This window comes from Perna viridis, chromosome 3, assembly GCF_037379345.1.
Source record: "Perna viridis isolate PV_CMFRI_1.1 ecotype Kerala chromosome 3, ASM3737934v1, whole genome shotgun sequence".
NCBI lineage: Eukaryota > Metazoa > Mollusca > Bivalvia > Mytilida > Mytilidae > Perna > Perna viridis.
Genome location: NC_142447.1, coordinates 35285108 through 35306372, shown reverse-complemented (window position 1 = coordinate 35306372; position 21265 = coordinate 35285108). Strand labels below are relative to the sequence as shown.

The following is a 21265-nucleotide window of genomic DNA, read 5'->3' as shown; positions in this document are numbered from 1 at the left end:
GATTGACTTATACGCGAGTATATACGGTATAAGTTGGGGGATCACAGGGTGGACAAAAGCAGTAAAATAGGTGTGTCACGTGAAATTGTCATTTTTGTCCAGTTCTGGCCATTTTTTGCTACGTTTGGGGTTTAGATTCCAGGAGAAATAGGCGCTATTGATTCATTCTGCTCTGGTGAGGGGCAGAGAAATTAACCCTACTCCCTAAAAAAAATTCACTTTTTTGGGCAGCGGGAACTTGTGACCTCTTCTTTCAGCTCTCAAGTCATTATTTTCTAAGTAACTCTATATCAGATAAACTCAAATTTAAAGCACAGTCACGCTGCTTACAAATGGACACAAATTGTGCTTTCCTAAACTGAGTTTTACACTGCCAGAACCTACAAACCGAAACCAGGGCTATAGGTCCAGGTGCAGCACAAGGGTTAAAATTTGAACAGATGTCTGAAATATGACTGATAAAACACAGACAGGGATTTTTATAAGGAATCTCCTGAAAAAGGACTGCTACATGCCCTTTTTAGCAACATGCAAACAACACCCTACAATGTTTAGCAAGCATCTGGGGGCATGGGATTTGTACTAATGGTAACTGGGGGCATTGGATTTGTACTAATGGTAACTGACCAATCATAAATCTGTATTTGTTACAAACCAAGGAGGTTATTTTTTATATCTTCAGTATCTTTCAACTCCTTTAGCTACGCCTCAGGGTGTACTTTGGTACCTCAGGTGTAAAAAATCTCCATATCTAAAGATTTGAGTATAAGTAACATTTGTTATCATGCAGTAATAGATACTTGTTTGATTGGTGGGTTGTGCTATTAAAATTGTGTCTGTCCATACACAACAAATCATGCCCAGACTAACTTTTTTGTCTTTTGGTTTAGGACATTGGGTATGAGGCTGAATCAACTCGAGACTGTTACATACCATAACTGGTATATGATATTGGGCATGAGGGAAGATCAGCTAAAGACGCTGTTGCGCCCATGGTTGTTGGAACTTGACCTCAAGCTAAAGTAAAATATTTTTTGCATGACATATTCATATCTGGCTGTACCCTTTAATTTTGGCTACAAAAAAATTGTGGTTGTATGATGGTATGGTGCTGTTGTCATCCTCCATAAACACTAGATTTTTCGTTTGATAACTTGAATATCAGTTGGCTGATCTTCATAAATTTTGATCAAGAGGTTCCTAACAACAACAGGAAGATTGGTGTTGATTTTGGGGGTTATGGATCAGACAGTTTGGGAATTAGAAGCCAATAAAAGTTTTTTCAAAGATTTGAACTATTTGACTCAAGTTAAAATTGGTCTACAATATTCTTACCACTTTGGTCATACTCAGATTGAGTTGAGGGGATAAAATTTGAACTGTAAAGGAATCAGACTTCTGTTGTTAGAATATTAATTTGACTGAGTACATAAATCTCTTAAATTATACTACATGGTGGCATACCTCAAAGGAATTATGAAAAAAATTTGGAGGTTGTGACTTGAGCCCATTCAGAATTCAGGGCCACATAGGAGCCAAAAACAAGCATTTTTATGATTTATGGATGACAAATTTGAGTAAAAGGGAATGGATCTCTCGGAAATTGTATCACAGTTTCATATCCCAAAAGCTAGGTTGGAATTGATTTTGGAGGTTTTGACTGGAACCATTTAGGAATTAGGGGCCAAAATGATGGAATTCTTATCCTGTTTTGCAATCAAATTTTAAAGTGGTTTCAAGTTTGAATGGCCCCAGCTATTCAGGGTTGGTCATATCAAGCTGCACCCTTTGTCTTTTGGTGTATGCATATATAAAAGTACATATTGAGTCCTTAATACAAAATTTCCTAGAGTATTATTATTGCACGAGCACTATATATTATCTAATAAAAACATTCACAGTATAAATGCAATATAAACCCTGTAACACTGGCGTATAAAAAAAGAAAAGGTTATGGGTGAAAATATGCACAAAATATACTAGTAATGCAACACTCCTTCAAAAAGAAAACTGTTCCATAGTGTAAATTACTTGTATACAATTTATACATGTAGTTCACTATGTATTAATGGTTTTGCTTTAACAAATCAGTTGATAAATCTCCTGCAATCTTGAGTAGAATCTAGATTTCTTCAAAAGGGGTTCTTGAAGGTTAATTCCAATGTAAAAACAAAGAGAAAAGTAAGAGCACTGTTTTGATTTTTATTTTCATTCTCATCTCAATCTGCAACAAGTAGAGCATACAATCACATTGATATTGGTGTGTCAGCCAAGTATAGATGAAGACAACTTGATTCTTGTTACCTCAAGTGTACAATCATTGAAAGTATAGGTATAACCTGATATAACAACATGCCATATCCTTAAAGGATGGCAAGGGTAATCTTTCTAAAGTAACCAGGGCTTCATTTCACAAACCTTATACAAGACTTAAGTACAGGCAAGTCCCATAGGTTTGCTGTAAGTAAATCTTATCACTGCTTTGTGAAACCATGCCCATTCAACAACATAGTAAAATATCAAACATAGATTTCCATAATCATAACATGAAGGTTGTAATTCTATCTTGTTTAAAATGCTGAATATTTCATTGATAAATGAAATAGTACACTTCACTGATTCATTTGAATGTAATATATGTCTTACATTTCCTGGTGTATGTGCTTTTGATATGTCCTCTAGTGGGCAAATGCTGCATTACACAAAAAGAAGAATTATTTCATATTTTTTCCGGCATTAAATGGACACAATAGCTGACAACCAAATTCTTTGAAATGTTTAAATTAATAAATATACATATAAAACTTAACTTTAAGATCAAAGTAATTTAAAACAGAAACATAACAGAAAACCAATTAGAGTGAAAAAAAAAAACAGCTGTCAAATCCTGTTCTAAACAGCTATTTGGAATCTCCTTATCTCTTAAATCTTTGGTAGATTATATGATTCCTCTTTAAGCAATATTAAACTGAAATATTAGACATGGTTAAATTAATTCACACTCAGATATACAGGCTGATCACTGCTACTTTCCTCAGATCAAGGTAGCTTGTGTTTTACATGCACAATTTTGAAATAAAATATTCATTGCAAGTTGTATTGACTGGAAATGTCTGACCAGTTATTGAATTACAAGAACACAACAGGAAGTATGTATCATTTGTTTAATAGACATATCATCTCTTACAATTTACCAAGGAAATTCTTAACAGTGTTGCAATCAATCACTTCTATTTTGGATGAACACAATATTAGTTCAAGATCATAAGTCAGGTACAGAAAACATACTGTGGATATCTAAATTTGATCTCAGTAAAAGAAATTGAACGACCAAAATGAAAAGGTATTACTATCAGACAACTCAACATTTTCTTCTAATAAGATCCCAACACATTAGAAATGGCAAGAAATTAATTAACAGCAACTTTAAAGTGAATATTTCTCTAGTTGCATTGATAGAATAATTTAATTATTAGTGATAATCAATCAAATATAAGGGTTTATTCTAGTAAATTAGGAAAATAATAGTTTTATTGTTTTGAAAAATATGATAGGTTGTATTTTTGAACCTTCATATTAAATATGTTGTTTTTTTCTAAAGATATGCAAATAAATAAAAATTGCATTACTCTCTAAATAAAAAAATCTGGTAATAAATGCACCCAATAATTTCGTTATTTACACAGAATATAAAAAATCTGTAAAAAAAAAAAAGACTATAAATATTCGACTTGTGTTCATACTTTGGTTGTATGTAACCAACAAATTATCACAAGAAGGATGGAAGTAGTTCTCAAGATTGACTCAGATATTTCTATAATAGGGCATTGGAATCAAAACCAAAATTTATAATTACAAATTTCTTAATGATACTAACAACTTTTTTCCCATCCTATCAATCGTATACACATGAAACAATCAAACTGGTACAATACTCTGATAACTGTCAAAATTTTCCTTCAAATAAAAAAACAACTTGCATTCATTTTGTGACTTTTATGTGAACATCAAGCAATTAAAAGTAAATTTATTCATGCATTGAGCAAATTCAAATACAAAATTGAATGAAAATTACCATACAAAACACTTCCAGAGAAAGAAAAAATTAGATCAAGTTCCAAATTTGGACAACTCTATACTTCAATCTATTTTTTATCTATATCCATTTTCTTTCCTCACCATCTATAAAGCATATCACAGCATTCATTTTTTAAATGGAAGATGGCAAATGGCAGTTAATTTTCAACTGAACAGCTGTTAAGTTTGATATTTCGTTGTCTTGTAAGAGTTGTTTTCTAACAGAGAAACCACAGATTAAAAAAGTAAAATTTTACACTTAATAGAAATGTATTACATTACAAAAAAATACTTTCTGAAAACAGTTTTATTTTTTTAATGTTTTGTACTTAAGTTAAATGCATAAACATAATTTAAACATCTACATGTACTTGTTGACTTATTTTACAGCACCAATATCAGGTGAAACGGTTTAAGAGTGTAAAAATGCAGGAAAGGAAAAGATGACACGAAGATGGTTTGTTAATACATACAATCACACACACTGGCAATCTAGCCCTTCTTTAGAAGGAAATATTACAAAACAAAATCTATTTTCTTAGGTAAAGATATAAACAAACCTCTCCCATTTCCTCCTTTTTTTTTTACAAAAATCATATCATGGCTTACATTAAGTGTTAAGTCTTCAAAATAGAAAACAAAATATGGAATGCATCTTTTCAAGGTGAGTGTTTGCATAACAAGCACCGAATCTCTAGCTCTTAAACATAAATCTATTTAAATCTCTAGACATTAAAAATTAAAAATTGGCTGTGTGTAAGTCAGAACTTAAGGTGTAACAAATTGACTTTTTAGGACCACAGAGTTATGCAATAACATTACAACGATTGTGTGATAATCTTTAACTCCAACAAAATTATGTTTAATCACTATTCCAACAAAATTAAGTTTTAAAAATTATTTATTAATATAAAAATTATGTCAAGAAGAAAAACTGATATAACTGGTTATACTTTTAATACAACTATCTCAATGTTATATTTTTTTCCATAGTAACGACTTCAGACATGCTTAGTAAATTATTTTCTTTCTAAAAATAACGTAATGACATTGATTTAGATAGAACTACTTTTCCAAATACACTTTTTTTAATTAATTTTATATTAAACGATTTATTATGTCAATTTGTTTCAACATGGGTGTCAGTATAACAAATTAAACTTTAATATAAATTATGTTAATTTGGTTAACTACAGGTACACTGATCTATAAATATAAAGGCTTTAAAAATCTACTAAGGAAATCAAATTTTCTATAAAGAGTAATATAAGAATTTTGATTAAGTACCTTTGAAATTTGACAATTTAGAATGGAACAGGTCAGAACATACTTCACTGTCAATGATTAAAAATTATAACATATAGATAATGTCTGTCTTCCAGTACCAACAACAGAAAGCTATACCCAATACATCATTAATATCAAACTGTTTTGAAAGGTTACAAATCAAATCCATTTAAAAAAACACAAGCACCTACAAGGACAATAGTTACTTGACAAATTAAGCACAAGAATTAAACTATAGGCTAATTACAAGACTAGCACTTAATACACTTAATGATGTCTCTAACATAGAAAACAGATTTTGTTTTGTCTATGAAATATAAAAAGCATCTTCCATATCAATATAAACATACAACATAATTTATGATAATAATAAAATAAGCTAACAAATTATAATTCTTCTTGATACTCCCATAATTCTCTGTCATAACCTTCTCTTACATGATCTAACAATACATTACGTCTACTTTCACAATATCTGAAAAACAAGAGAGCACTTATACAATTCATAATTAAAGCAGTTGTATCTTTACTAAGACACATCTGAACTTGCCAGATATAACATTCCATTAAAAAATAACTTTTAGAGCAATGACATTGTAGTGTCTTGTATCTGTTGTTGTTATATATTTCTCTATAAGAAACTGTTGCATAGTATACGTAGTACCTGGTAGTATATGGATTCATTTTATATTTCTTTAGTGCCACATTTTTCTAGGCCAGAACAAAAAATATTTTACTTCCCCACAACCAACCAACTCCCTGAAACCCTATCACTCAATTTTTAAAGTGAACGTAACTTAATTTTTTTTCAATTGATTTTATCACCATTATGATTATCAGGAATAGAATACTGGGCATTTCTCTGTCTACTTTTTTCCTTACAGTATTCATTCAATCAAATATAAGAAATTGCACCCTTAAGGTAAATCTGAAAAATACAGAGCTATGAAGTGTCCAACCATTAATATTTACTCATATCTACATTCATAGTTAGTAGACAACAATGTCAAATTTATTTATGTAAGCATTTCCTTACAATCCATAGAATGAGTTCAGCAATAAAAAAAAACCCATTGAATTACCATATATACTCGAGTATAAGTCGATCTGTCTGTAAGTCAGGGCCCCCTCTTAAGCCCAAAATTTCTGGAACCTTGCCTTGACCTGCTTATAAGTCAGACTGATTTCTGAAAGCTGCATCACTAACATCCCTTAATTAGATATGAGTATACCTGTTTGTTTTGGTAACTTCAATAAATGTTGAAATAAATAATTCCAAGCCGGAGTTGTATTCATAGTAGTAAGTAATTAAATTTTTGACAAGCCATGTGGATTGTTTTGATACGGCCATTTTTTCATTCATTCTAATTTTGGTACAACCAATAACCCAAATTAAAATCATAAATATAGTAAACGACAAAGGATAAAACATAAAGTTCATAATACTCTAACAACTTATTTGACGATATTTCAGTAAGTTATGAGGTTTTATCTTAAAGAAGAATGAAACTGATAAAAAGAATTGTCATTACCAACTAAAATATTGATTACTTTTGTCACAAATTATGGTTTGTTAATGGGTCATCTTTCTATAAGACCTTTGGGTTTCGGCTATATGAGTGTAAAAATCAATACACAAAATGGGTGAGTGGGAAATACAAATAAAATCAGTGTTGTGGCAAAATAAAGACTAAACAATAAATATTCTTTTACTGCATCATAATTTAGCAGTAAAAGGTAGAAGATGAAGACAGCCTTCCTAAAACTGATGTTTACAATTTAACATTGGGGTAAACAGCGCTGGTCTGGCTGTTCAATGTTGGTGTCACACTCATGTCAATTATCAAGCTTTTAATATTTTCAAGCTGAAAATTTTAGTTCATAAGTGAGATCTAGTTTATAAGTTAAAAATTTAGTCCTAAAAATCCGACTTATAGGCAAGTATAGAGAGTAAGTACTGTGTGACATTCTGGAGATTATACTTTTCATAAAAGCTGACACTGTAACTAAATATTACTATACTGCAGCAAAGGTGAACTTATGACTCTGAATGACATATTTATGATTGAGTAAAATATTTAGGTTTGACTCAGAAATTGTATGAATTATTATTATACTGATGATTACTTTCAACAAATATTATTTGTGAAGAAAGGTTTACCGAGGTTCGAAGTACATTTAAACTGATATCAAAGACCTTTACAGCTAGTCGAAATAGACAAGTACCAATTTCTATACAAATATAGGTAGGCTACTGAGTATTTGAAATAGCTCTCTATGTAAAAATCTGCCCCCACATTATGCCAATGTGTCCTACTTAAATACTACTGAACACCTGTGTGACCTTTTAGATACTCTTTTTAGTTTGAATAGTGTAAATTACATGTGTGATAACCATAACACTATATTGTACCAACCACCAGTGTGTGTGGATAGCTTGTACTATTAATTTAAGTGATTTACTTGTTTCTAATTGGATAACATTGTTAATTTTATTAAACTATTCATTAACCAAAACCATTTTGATTTTCAATTATGTAATTGAACTGTCTTTAAACTTCTTTTAAAAAAGAAATACCAGTAGATGCACTTACATGTAAATTGTAAAACTTAATTTCTTTCTAGATAAACAGACCTAAAAGTTATGTTCAAATTCATGATTACACTTTTGCAAATTGGCCATGGAGAAAATGCACATCTTTCTTAATATAAAAAAAAAATGCATTTTTCTGTTTGAAGAAATCCTTTGAAATGTTTGAATATACTAGTATCTCATTTTTTTCTATTTTCTTTGATTTCTTGTGAAAATATGTTTAAGATGTAACAACATAAATTTTAACAATGATGTGTTTTGTGTGGTCTCAGGGAGTTGTAAATTAACAAAATGATAAGTGAACTCACAAGTTGAGTACATACAGTCTTACTGATTGTTTCCACATTCTTAGAAATTCATGTATAAATGTGCATCTAATTCTTTTTTAAAGAAGTTTTAACAAACACTTCAATTAAAACCTCAAAATAGGTTCTGTTTACCCAGTGATTTTTCTAGCGCTCGTCATTTTTGTAATTGACAAAAGACTTTTCAGAATGATGAAAATAATCTTGTGTCATTTCATCAAATGATATCTTTGAAAGTATAAAAAAAATCATTAAGAGCTGTATCCCAACATAGGTTAAAGTGGTAGAAGTGACAATTTTATTACCCCAAGATAATTACAACTCTCAACAAGTGTTAAAATTTTGTGTAAACAATCGATTTAAGGTCTATAACTTCAAATGCTGGTCAAAATGTCTGCTGAGAAAATTCCTTTACTACTCATTAACTTTGTATCAAAATGACAAAAAAGTTATTTATCATTTATTTTTGTACATCAAACTTGAGTGTCAACCAAATGTGGGTAATATGGTCACTACCCCAGTGTCGGCTATATTTACGATCTTGAAATATCATTTATGCTATCAACGAACTCCTCAGGGCCAATACTAAATACAACTGTGAAATAATGAAATATTAAATACATTTAAAATTTTGCCAGGGATGTATGTGCCTGATTAAAATGTAGGAATGTAAAGGAATTTCTATTTTTGGTGATTCTTAAGACTCAGGTGTTTCTTTTTTTAATTAAATCTCAGGTATGATATTTTGATTGTCTGGAAAACATGCTCACATGATAGTGGAAAAAAACATCATGTGCTTTATTCATATGCAATGTACATTTAAGTTTTATTTCAGGTCTTTATGCAGTGCTGTAAATAGCAGATAATACTGAAATATCTTGTCAGATGCAAATACTACTTTAAAACATATACCATTAAAATGGTCCTCATTTTCTCAAAATCCTGGGAAAAAACCTTCGTTTACCCTTTAATATAAATATTTAAATTTAAAAAGCACCACCTTGTGGTACAATTTCAAAGCAATCAATTCCCTTTCACACAAGTTATTGTCCAGAAATAAAAAAAATTTTGTTTCTTGCCCTTTTGTGACCTCTTATTCTAACTTGGCTCAAGTCACAACCCCAAAAATTAATCCCAAATAAATTAAATATAGAGTACAAACTACCCCAACACAATGGTGGATGGTATAATATAGAGATCAAGGTCATCATAATTATCAACTAACAGTGCCAAAAGATCACACAGGTGTTCAGTGGTAATTAAGTAGAACATTTTGGTATAATATAGGGTAGATTTTACATACAGAGCTATTTAAATTACTCAGTAGCCTACCTAGATTTGTATAGAAATTGGAACTAGTCTATTCCAACTAACTGTAAAAAGTGTCCTTTTCTGGCATGATTTTTGGTTTACTGGGGTTCTGTTTAGACACTGTACTTGTATTCCCATTTTCCACTTAAGTTTTAAATACAAACCTATATTTATCTTGTACTCTCTGTTTGATATCTTGCAACATATCTGATGTGATATCTCTTTCTAAATACTCTGACAATTGTTCTGTTGCATTTTCTAAATCTTTCTGGTTGTCCTGTTAAAATAAAAATAGTATGTTTATCTCGAAACAAAATATAATGTTGCACTGCAGCCCACTACATTTTGCCAAGAACAGGCCCATTCAACCATTTCTATCCAATTAAGTCATACACTAAATAGAAAGCAGGTAAAAGAGGGATCTAAAAGGGGAAAACTTAGTAAAGGTCACCATGCAAAAGCAATATACCAATATCTAAGCATTTCCTCCAAATGAACCTGTGAAATCTGTTCCAAAAGTCCTCCTATACCACTCAAAAGATCTCACAAGAAAAGTGGGCAGGTGAATGGACAGTACACAGTGTAATTTCTATTAAGTCCTCAAACTTTGTTCGAATAAGGTATAACTGAATCTTTTACAATTTAAGGAGACTAGCGAATCTTTGTGTACAACCTTATCATAAAGATACAGGTTTACTTCTTCTGTCAAGTGTATATAATTGGGGTTCTCCTCTCTTCTCATCTGCTGTCTTTTACCCCTGACAAAGACCATAAGACTCAAATTTTAGCCTCCCTCACTTTTTCTTCGTATTTTATTTGTATTTAGTCATTTTTTAACTTTTAATGTGGCTACTTCTTACCTATTTATTATTCATATATAGATACAGCTCTTGATATTTCCTCAACTATCTTCCTGAAGATCAAATCAGAGCCCTGGCAAACTTTAAACAATACAAATCTTTAATACTTAATACTCACTTCAAATATAATAGACTGATTGTTTTTCTTCAGATAGAATGCAAATACATAGGTATACATCAATGTTTGTCTACACTGACATAAAACATCTACAGCTTTTTTCAGGAACTGTACTTCTATCCAGGACATGTGCTGCTGCATCTCCTCCATCTTTAGTTTTACTGATGCATACAACTGTTGATAAAGTAATATAATACAAATACAAAGTTATATTCTTCATTAGTGTGAAGGATACATTTGAGCCTTACATTAACACTAGGACACAATTTTTGTTGTTTTTTTCCTTCATTCAGTTGAACATGCATCACACAGAAATAGGATCAATGTTCAAATAAAACATATACTGTCCTTTCTAAACCAATTTTTATTCTGAACATTAAAGAGATTTGTACTGTTTTTACATTTAAAATTGTAAAAATGTTAAAATATTACAGTGCAAAATGAATTGCCTCACCTTATGCTCAAACTTCAAACTCTGCATGTGGTTCATGTATCTGTTACAGTAAAACAAATATCTTTGTAGCATAGCTCTGGACACCTTGAAAACAAGTCAAATAGTTAGGGATGGAACAAAATAATATAAACAAGAAATCTTACTAAGATAATGTGTTTTGACAAATAGAGCTTACAAAAAATGTTCATAAATACATCAACAGCAGAGATACAAAGTAACTCTTGAATTTTCTCATATTGGATCAATGACCCAATACAATGGACCAATAATATGAATAAGGCATTATCCTTAAGCACAAAAATGGGCTAGAAACCCATGCCTCCCTATCTTTTTGGATCATTTTTTGCATTTTTAGGGCCCCTGGCCCATGACTTCCTCCCAAAGTAATCCCTGCACAGTTGATTAACTTAAGTTATCTTAGATTTACTCCATTCTCCATACAATCACTATATAAACTGGTTCTTTTTAATCCAAAATTTTCTTAAGTGACTATACCTCTTGGTTGTCTCTTGCTTTCTTTGCCTCATCTTCATCAAATCTGTTGCAGTTGTACCTAAATGAAATATATAAAATATGAATGTGACTGTAAATCAATTCCCCTGCCCCCAAAACCTATATTAATTAAACATTATATTATTATCTGTGTCATATAAGTAAATTTTTTTATAGTAGAAGTGACTAATGAAGTCGTGATTACTGTGATTAAGTAATCAAATATAATTTAAGACAACTTTTAAATGATGAAAAATCATAATCATAATGTTATAAATTACATTTTATATACAAAGTAATCATGATATAATCGATCACATTTAATAGTGATCAACCCTATCCCTGATCAAAAATATGCAAATTTGGATGGGAATTCATACTCTTTATGTACTAGTACTGTTTTTTTTAGAAAAAGTTGTATGATATAGATACTACAGTCCATTCATACATTTTACAAAAAAAACTTAGTATTATATCATTTTTCTTTAAAAGTTCTGAGGTATATTAATTGATATCCTTTATCAAATTTAAATGACCATTACTAATTAATAATAAATATTTACCATGATGAACCATGAGGTTCCCATGGGCCAAGACAGACCCAACAGAAATCAGCCTTGCAATGCTGATTCTTACAAATCATATGATTACATCCACCATCTTTTTCAATGGTCACTCTGCATTTAGGGCATTCCTAAAAATGTAAAATGCTTGTAAAATTTCATGCTTATCGTTTTCTGTTGTCCTTTTTTATATTTAATTTTCATTCTGGGAAACACTAACAACAATAGAATATCCTGATCACAGTAAAATAATTAGTTGTAGAAAAAAAATCAACAAGTTTAATGAATAAAACAGCTAATAATAACTATCCATATGGATTTTGAAAGAAAGTAGTTACAAGCATCACTTACACAATATTTTGGTGACATTATATCCAACCAAATGCCTGTAAATATTTAACACATTATACCTTAGTATTTGCAGCAATCCAGTTGGAAGTTTCACTATCATCATCACATTTCTTAGTCCACTTCCTCAACCACTTACATTTGACAGGGTCGTGCCAATTTTCTCCACAGGCGAAACTGGAAATTGAATTAAACATACAGGTAATATTCATTCAATATCAACACTTTAACCAGAATTTTACTATAATATATGCGAAGACATTCAAAAAGAAAATTGTGAAAAAATAAATTCCTGGAGTATCAATTTTGTTCTCCATTATTAGATTGTAGATCTATGTAAATTATTACCACATTAAGGGAGGGGTATTTTTAATTTTGGATTTACATGATGTACAGTCTAACCTCGTTAGGTTGATGGGACCAGGCAAAAATGTTTGTGTTATCCGAGGTTTGAGTCATACAAAGTGGAGTATAACCCAGAAATGTATCAGTGTGTACATATTGTATTGCTTCTACATATACATGTACTTCTTTTTATTAAGTTACTTCATGGTGTTTTGCTTATCATTTTGAAAGACATTTTTTATATGTAGTATATTAAATATGTTATAAATTCAGAGCACCAAATGTTTTAGTAGAAATTCGCATTTATTTTTTTCTACATTGAAAATGTCATTACTACATAACGGGTTGCTTTGAATAAATCAACATTGGGAGTATCGTCAAACCATGTGCACTACATTACGATAAAATTTCAGATTAATCAGCGAAACGAACATAGTTGTAGAAATACATCAGTTATTATCATCTGTTTTGCCTGTAATTAAATAAGCAGATATCATTCCAAAAAATAAAATTTACCACTATTTGTTTTTATATCAAAACATCTGATAACATTGTTGATGTAACAAAGTGTTTTTTTTTTACTACACAAGCTAAATCAAGCCATAAATCAGTAATTACATAAGCCATGCTAAATATTGTAAAAACAAACTTCAAACATGGTTTGTAATAATGCAATCAGATTTCTACAAATTAGTTCATCTCGTGGCATAGAGTTAATTAACCTTCAAGACCTATGAAAGGGACTGATTAAAACCTCCAGTTATCCAAGATTTCGATTCATCCAAGTTCAAGTCATCAGAGGTAAATCTGTATTAAAGTAAGGAGTTTTTTGACAGGACTGTTTAATAAGTTGGAGTCATCTGAAATTTTGACTAATCCCAAGTTCGACACATCAAGGTTCAGCTGTATCAGCACATACTAAAACACTGGAAGCTTACCAAAATACATGACCACATTTACAGGTGACTGGTTTGGCATCATGGAACATAACTTTAACAACATGGCCACAGTCTGGAGCAGGACACCAGCGTAACAATTTATTACACTAAAAAATAAAATGAATAGCAAGCTATTAATACCAGAAAAAAAGTTAACTAATTCAAACCAATGATTTCATTATATATGTCAGACAATAAATAACTAACTATTATTATTAAGTCGAGTCACATGATGGTTCATCACAATGGTCTGTATTTCTACATATTTTGTTTCTTTAAGTTTATTTCATTTAATGCTTAGATTAAATTGGATACAAACCTCAACAAAACTATTAGTGATAAGCTGTTGATACTTTAATCTAACTCTTGGATCTGTCACTAGTTTCCTGCAAAGTATGAAAAAGATACATAGAATTAAAATACACACACCCACACACACAAATTTTTTGTTTGAGTGCCAAAAAATAAAAATATGATTAAAAAAACATTTTACACATCATACATTGATATACTTCCATTTAAAACAGTGCTCTTAATGTCTTGCAATTTTAAAAATCATGACAGCTTTCAACAAATTTTTAAAAAATGTCTTCTAAATTTTTTTAAACCAATTTAAAAAAGAATTTATTACTTAGAATCAGTTCAAGAAAACTGACATCATGCCATCAACTTCAGTAACAACTCAGTTCAAATAATATCTGTTTACCCATGACAAGTTACCTTGATAGTGTAACACCATAACTTACATAACAGTATCATCATCTACTAAGATATCACAACCATAGGCAGCACAAGAAATGGTCTGCCCCATGCCTTCCTCCATGATCTTACTGGTCAGATAATCTGTCCAACATTCAGCACAAAATCTGTGACCACATTCCAAACCAGTCATATCCTGAAAAATATACATTATAAAAGTTCTCACCCAAGGAAATTAAGTAACCTTTTTTCAATCAAATGAGTAGTCTTAATTTATTAGCTAAACAAACCAAGTTGGACATATTTGTCTACGAAGCTTTTGTTCATAGCAAGGAACCACACAGACAAGTAGATAGCATTTCTGTCCCAAGTCCACAGTTTTCCTTGTTAAAGTTGTGTCCATCTTTTTTATTTTGGTGTGCTTACTAAATTGTCTCATAAAAGTATTTTCCCACATCTCACTTAAAAAAAAATGTGAAATTGAATGCCTTCAGCTATGTAGTAGAACTTCACATGAAAACCATATTAACTGGAATTCAAAGTTACAAAACAAAAAAAACCATAGCCTACAATACACTTCTTGTTAATTTAACACAAGGAAGGCATGGGGCAGACCATTTTTTTATTTCTCCTATACAAAATTACATCAAAAGTGAGAGTGCAATTAAAGAGAACAATACAGAGCAAATTTCTAAAAAATATAAAAACCTCCCCCAAAAAATCATGTTTTTCAGTCCTTTTAGACAATATGCATTTCATAAAAGTTTGATATTTCTAGAAAAAGCATTGGTTAGATGTTACATAAAACAAACCTTCTGGGACTTGGTAAGGAAGCAAATCTCACACACAAATGGTGCATTATCTGCAGAAACTGCCAATCTGGTCATTTTCTGAAGAAGAAAAATATGTATAAGGTTTTAACTTGCCAGAACTAATTTGTATTCCCCTTCAAACTATTGACTTTCAGAATCAAGGGTCCTGAAATTTTGACAGCCCATGCTTGTCATTTTATCAAACTTCAGCAGACGTTTGTGTCAGTCTTTTACATGCTCAGACTGAGAATAAACTTTAAACAAAAAATTTTAAAAAAATTATTTTGTTTTTTAAAATATATATTGGAATTTGAGATATTTCATCACATACTCTGTCCTTCACAAAATATCTAAACGAGTGAAAGAGTTCAGTTCCAACCACACATGGACATTCTGACATGTAAACATACCATTGTATCTCTCAGACTTTTTCATCACATCAGCAAACAGCCGAAAACTTCGGAGTGATGATGAAAAAAAATGCTGATTATTTAATCAAAGTGCTGATAGCACTGGCAGTTTTTGAGTGTTGTGAAAATTGTAGCATGAACAAAATTTCAAAGGTTATATGATGTTAAATAAAATTGTGATCATAAATTGCATTTTAAATACTTCTAAGTACTGTCCTTTTTAATATGTATAAACGGAAAGTCAATCTATACTACTGATCACACACATTTACATATTTTGTTCCGTTTTACCTTTTCCTCAATTTTAAATCCATCAAAACGTTAATGATATTTGTCAATCTTTTTCTTAATTAAATCAAGAAATGAATGTTTGACAATATTCCAGGCCACTTCAATTAATTTGTACATACAATGGGGCTGTGTGTGTACCGTTAATTTAATTATGTGCAATCAGTTACAGGTAAATCACAATCACAGGTGGCAGCAGATCAGCTAATATTGGTGCACAACTGTCAATTAATTTCCAATTAACAATTATGAGACATGTAGACAGGATGTGTATACAATAATAAAACACCAAACTAATTTATCAGGGCTGACAATTTCTTATGTCCGATATTGGAAAATGGTAGTCGGCCATTTGCAAAATTTGTGGGTCAATGACTGGCATTTTTTACCACTTCTGGACCTTTGGTCAGAAGATACTACATCCTTATAAATATAACGTAACTTATGTAACATACACAGCTCAAGGAGTTATGCATGACAGAATAATCACAATGTAACATAAGAGTGCCTTTTTTAATTTAAATTAAGCAAGCTTTAATTTTCTTCTTAGTTGTGTCCCTTCTTGCCCTTTATACTAAACTTGCAGGATAAATTTGCAGTACCTTAGGTCTTGCACCATTGCTACTTTCCCTTTTCAATGGACTAATCACATGTGCTTCAGAAAACAATCTGTCTTGATCACCATCATAATACCTACAAAATGATGTTTTAATTAATTGGATGAAGCCTGATAAAATACAACCTTAGAGGCTACCATTATATTTCAAACAATAACATTAACTAAATTTTATGTTTGGTCCTTCCAGAGATAAGTTTAATCTCTCAGAAGATATAGAAACTTAAATACCACTTGTGGAACAATCATGTAATATGGCACAACATTAATCCAACCTTAATCCTCCCAAGAAAGAGAAAAGAACATAATTTTTGTTCTGAGGTTTTTTTTGTTAATCATTAATCAATCATAGTCAAGCTACTCATGTACTGCTTCATTAAGTCACTTATTTTCTTAATACAATCAGGGAAAGTGATTTGTTTACATTCACCTTCCTGCAAAAAGTTGAATTTCATGAAAATTCCTTAAGCACTGCACAAGATTTTCATGAAAACTACTTGAAACATAATTTTGTAAAACATATACCTTTCCATCAGCTTTTCTTTATCCCATTTGAAATGATTCAACAGAATACGTATGACTGTTTGTGGAATCTAAAATAATTAATGTATTCTACATAAATATATAGATAACTAACATGGGTAGAAATGCTTAATGTTATTTTAGTTATTTGTTCTTTTTAAAACAAAGCCTACTGGTAAATTGATTGATTGTTATGTCCCTTGGCAAACATTTAATGCTATTCAGGACAAGAATGTTTTTTTTCAAACAGATCCTGCTTTGTATAAGATGCCACATGATGAGCCAGTGTTCTAATGAAATTGGTAAAATCAGAAGTAAACATACAGTAAATGTGGAAGAAAATCACATATGAAAGATAAGCATGTCACTCCACTCAGGCACAAACCTGACTCCAAGCTTACCAGTCATTGCTCTTTCTCACAAATACTGAAACTACCAATTTTACCATCTTTGGTATTATTCAGAGATTGAACCCACAATCTTCAGAACCTGCTACCACTAGAACACTGAGACAGTAACACTTACTTAATCATTGGTTGGTTTCATCCTATATACAAAATGTACTTGTTTGCACTGTTGTTTTGCACTACATGTACATGTGTATAAAAATTATGTACAATGTATATACATGTAACATGTTATATTGTTATGTCACACATTTGTTTATGTACTACAATATCAACAAGAAAAAAATAACTGAGAAAAGTTTTTTGATACATGTGATAGTCTTCTTTACATCTCATATTTTCATATTTAAAACATCGTTCCCTCCGCGGGACTCGAACTCGTACTGCTGTGACATCTATGGCAACACCACCTGCACAAAGTCCAGCGCCCTAGACCACTCGGCCAGCTAGGCTATATAAAATATAGCTTTCGCTGTCCGGGTCATTCCCCCTCGTAGGATTAATCTAGGGCTGTAACTTAGTACACGATGTATGGTGGTACGGGACAGATATATATATATTCAACAAAGACCAATCCAATAATTCAATACATGATAAAAAGTCAGTGATCCCAAGCCTCATGCAAAATGTACATTTGTACAAGCAACATTTTAATCTTCCATTAACAAGTATTTTAATTGTTTGAAGTATTAACTATAAAGAAATACAAATGTAAATGTCCATATATTTAGTGCAAAACAATGCAAGTCATTTCGGCCACACCACCACATCGGCTATAGTCACTTCAACCATATTTATCTCAGCCACCGTATATTTCGTACATACGTTCTTAAAATATTGTGTACAATTATAAATATTAAATACAAATGTATTTAAGTTTAAAAAGATGGATGACTGTGGTAAACTTATAAAATAATAATAAAAATTGATTTAAAAAGAGCAATTTATATAAGTAGAAAAAAAAGGATGCATAAATAATTGATGAACATAAACAAATAATTAATTGTTAAAAAACAACAAAGGGAGAAAACACCAGTTTATATTTAAGACAGTTCAAACAACAAAAAATAATTAATGGAACTGGAACAATTACCCAAGAACTCAAGCTGAAAGGTGACAAAATCAGAAAATTGATATTACTTTATTAGGACTCCTATACTTTCATAACTACATTTGTATTTACAGTATACATGAATTACATGTATTTTTGCTCTCTGCAGTCATTATTCCACACTGTATAATTGATTATGTATAGGATTTCTTGTTTTGTAAATGCTAAAGCTGTTTATGCAGATGCAATAAAATTTCTTCTTCTTTATAATCTGCCTTAGAAGTAATTTTTTAAGCTTCTTTCAAGTAACATAAAAAGGATCCCATAATGCTAATGTTGTTTGGTTGTGTTACATGCAAATGACATATCAAAACAAAGGCAACATTTTTAGTTGGCAACATTGGTTATACTTTCAGTGATGAAATTAGGTCTTTTTATCAAATTTAAGGGGGTAATGATGTATCAATTATGATTTGATACAACATTCACACAAAATAAAAAAAAACCAAGTCTTATCTATTTCAGCATTATATACCTGTCTCATGCTACATTTTTCTGTAGGTATTATTGTGATGCAAACCATTCTTCGGCAGATATTTGCAATTTGAATATCATCGATACTATATAATTATGTTGTTCATGTATTTCCTTTCACTTCAAACATCCATATTTAAGGCAAAATGACATTTATATAAACTTTTGATAAAACTATTTTACCACAGAGAAGCATGATGATAATGAAAGATATATTAAAACATGAATCAATGCAACTTTAGTAACAAATTAAATTACTTAAATGGTTGCATATTGAAAACCATGGCCGAAAAGACTACAACCGAAATGCACTATGGCCTAGATAGACTAGAAAGCTAGCAAAAATCACCTAGGGTGAACCTGGGGCATGTATAATGCAAAACTATCCAAGGTGAACACAGAATTATGACAAAAACAACTCTGATCCTTAACAGTTTAAGGACCAACACATCCAGATTCATCTAATATAACATAATTAGCATATGTATCTTGTTATTATAAGTGAATACACGAAATTTTCTTAAATTCGACGAAGATTAAACACACCTCAATAACTACATTGACTTCTCTTATACATTCAACCATGAACATAACTATCTGATCAGCTGTTAAAACTTCAAAAGGAAAATCATCTTGCTCTAATTTGTCGTGGGCAGAGGACGGTTCTGCCATTTCCACAAAATCCTCATTTTCACTCGACTCGTCCTCCACTTCACCCTCTGACTCTTCATCATACACCAAGTCATCTTCACTGTCCATTCTTTTTCTTTTGTTGGAAATTTTTATATCCTTTTCCCTCAGTCTTCGACAAACTGTTGCACAAAACTGGTCGTATTTACATCTGTGACGTCATTCTCTATGCCTTACTTCAAGACTGAGAAATTGCATTTCGAGGCAGAAAGATCTTTTTTTAGTTTCTGGGAGAATCTTAGAACTACACTGACTACCTACTTCTATTCTTATTTACAAAGAAATTCACAGTAAATGAAAAGGATAATTGAGATAGATAGTTGCGAAAAGATATTCGCTGATGGATTATGGGAAAGTTTTTTGTTGATCAAGATTATTAACTTCCTGGCTGAAGAGCGACTTTAGGATGGCACCTATAAAGTGCGAAACGAAATCAAAACGAAACGAAATCATTCGAAATGAAATCTATAAATTGCGAAACGAAACGAAACGGAGAAAATGAATGTCCGTGGATAGTAGTTATATACACATATATGTACTTGAAGTAAATCTTTAGATGTATACAGTGATAAATATTCAAAGCGTAATCAAGGGAACCAAGGTTATGTTCAAAAGGATTAACCAACTTGAAGATAAACGTATGTATGTATGTATGTATGTATATATGTATGTAAGGATGTACTACTCTTATTCATGTCCATAGCAGAGTTAATGTCTTCTTCTTCTTCTTCTTCTTCTTCTCATTTAGTGTGTAAATTCAATGTAGCACATGGGACATAGCTAAAGGCCTCGTATTTAAACTTTAAAACAAAATTATGTACAGGTTAAAAATCTGGCCTCTTGCTGTCTATGTCTGTTGAGAGGCAGCTATGGTATTGGTTAGCTGCCCCTTAAATGCCTCGATGGTACTGCCATGTTTGGCACTGTCTGGAAGGCTGTTCCAGTCCCTGATCAAGTGTGGGTCTAACCATGGTTCTGTAAGCAGAAGCTTTGATGTCTGGTTCACATCCATGATGGTTCTGGAAAGAACGAGAATTTGTAGGTGTCTCGGTTGGTGAGAATTGTCTACAGTTGCTGTTTCCCCGAGTTCGGGCATAACCTCAGTGTTGTTAAGTAGATGCAGCTGGTATATCTATCATGTTATGGTTGTTTTATACATCATGACTAGCATGGATCTTAGTTCTTCTAGGTTTCCCACTGTAGCTCCTTTAGAATTGATGGAACACAGCCAGGAGTTCTGTCGTAGTGATTGCCATTGACGAATCTTGCTGCATTTCGTTGTACATTCTCTAGTGGCTTTATGTGACTGTTAATAGGGATCCCAAACTGTGGCTGCATATTCAAATGTGGGTCTAACCATGGTTCTGTAAGCAGAGGCTTTGATGTCTGTTTAACATCCCCATATATTGCGGCGTAGGAACCCTAGCCCTAATGTCGTCCATAATTCTGGATGTTACATGTAAATACCCAAGATCGATGATAAACAATTGACTGAGTATTCCTAGTGATGATGTTTTTTTTAGTTTGGACTTTCCTTTCGGATCT

The 21265-nt window shown here is 31.4% G+C and overlaps 1 protein-coding gene across 1 annotated transcript; it reads right to left on the bottom strand.

Annotated features, from left to right (window-relative positions):
• Positions 1-2188: 2188 nt before the first annotated feature.
• Positions 2189-20117, bottom strand: LOC148622029 (E3 ubiquitin-protein ligase arih1-like). Its single transcript, XM_088571517.1, has 14 exons — positions 19577-20117; positions 17042-17109; positions 16503-16593; positions 15203-15280; positions 14438-14586; positions 14011-14077; positions 13692-13798; positions 12471-12585; positions 12061-12191; positions 11501-11558; positions 11006-11089; positions 10552-10725; positions 9738-9850; positions 2189-5839 (listed from the first exon to the last, which is right to left on the bottom strand). The coding sequence occupies exons 1-14, from the start codon at positions 19787-19789 to the stop codon at positions 5752-5754; spliced, it is 1536 nt and encodes a 511-aa protein (XP_088427643.1). The 5' UTR covers positions 19790-20117; the 3' UTR covers positions 2189-5751.
• Between the last annotated feature and the right edge of the window lie 1148 nt (positions 20118-21265).

What these genes read in the sequence shown, in the direction of transcription:
- LOC148622029 (XM_088571517.1), bottom strand. Translation starts at nt 19,789, where the DNA reads ATGGACAGTGAAGATGACTTGGTGTATGATGAAGAGTCAGAGGGTGAA. An exon ending in TCACTAATAGTTTTGTTGAG is followed by an intron (nt 13,799 to 14,010) that starts GTTTGTATCCAA and finishes TTTATTTTTTAG; the next exon opens with TGTAATAAATTGTTACGCTG. An exon ending in GAACCTCATGGTTCATCATG is followed by an intron (nt 11,559 to 12,060) that starts GTAAATATTTAT and finishes TATTTCATTTAG; the next exon opens with GTACAACTGCAACAGATTTG.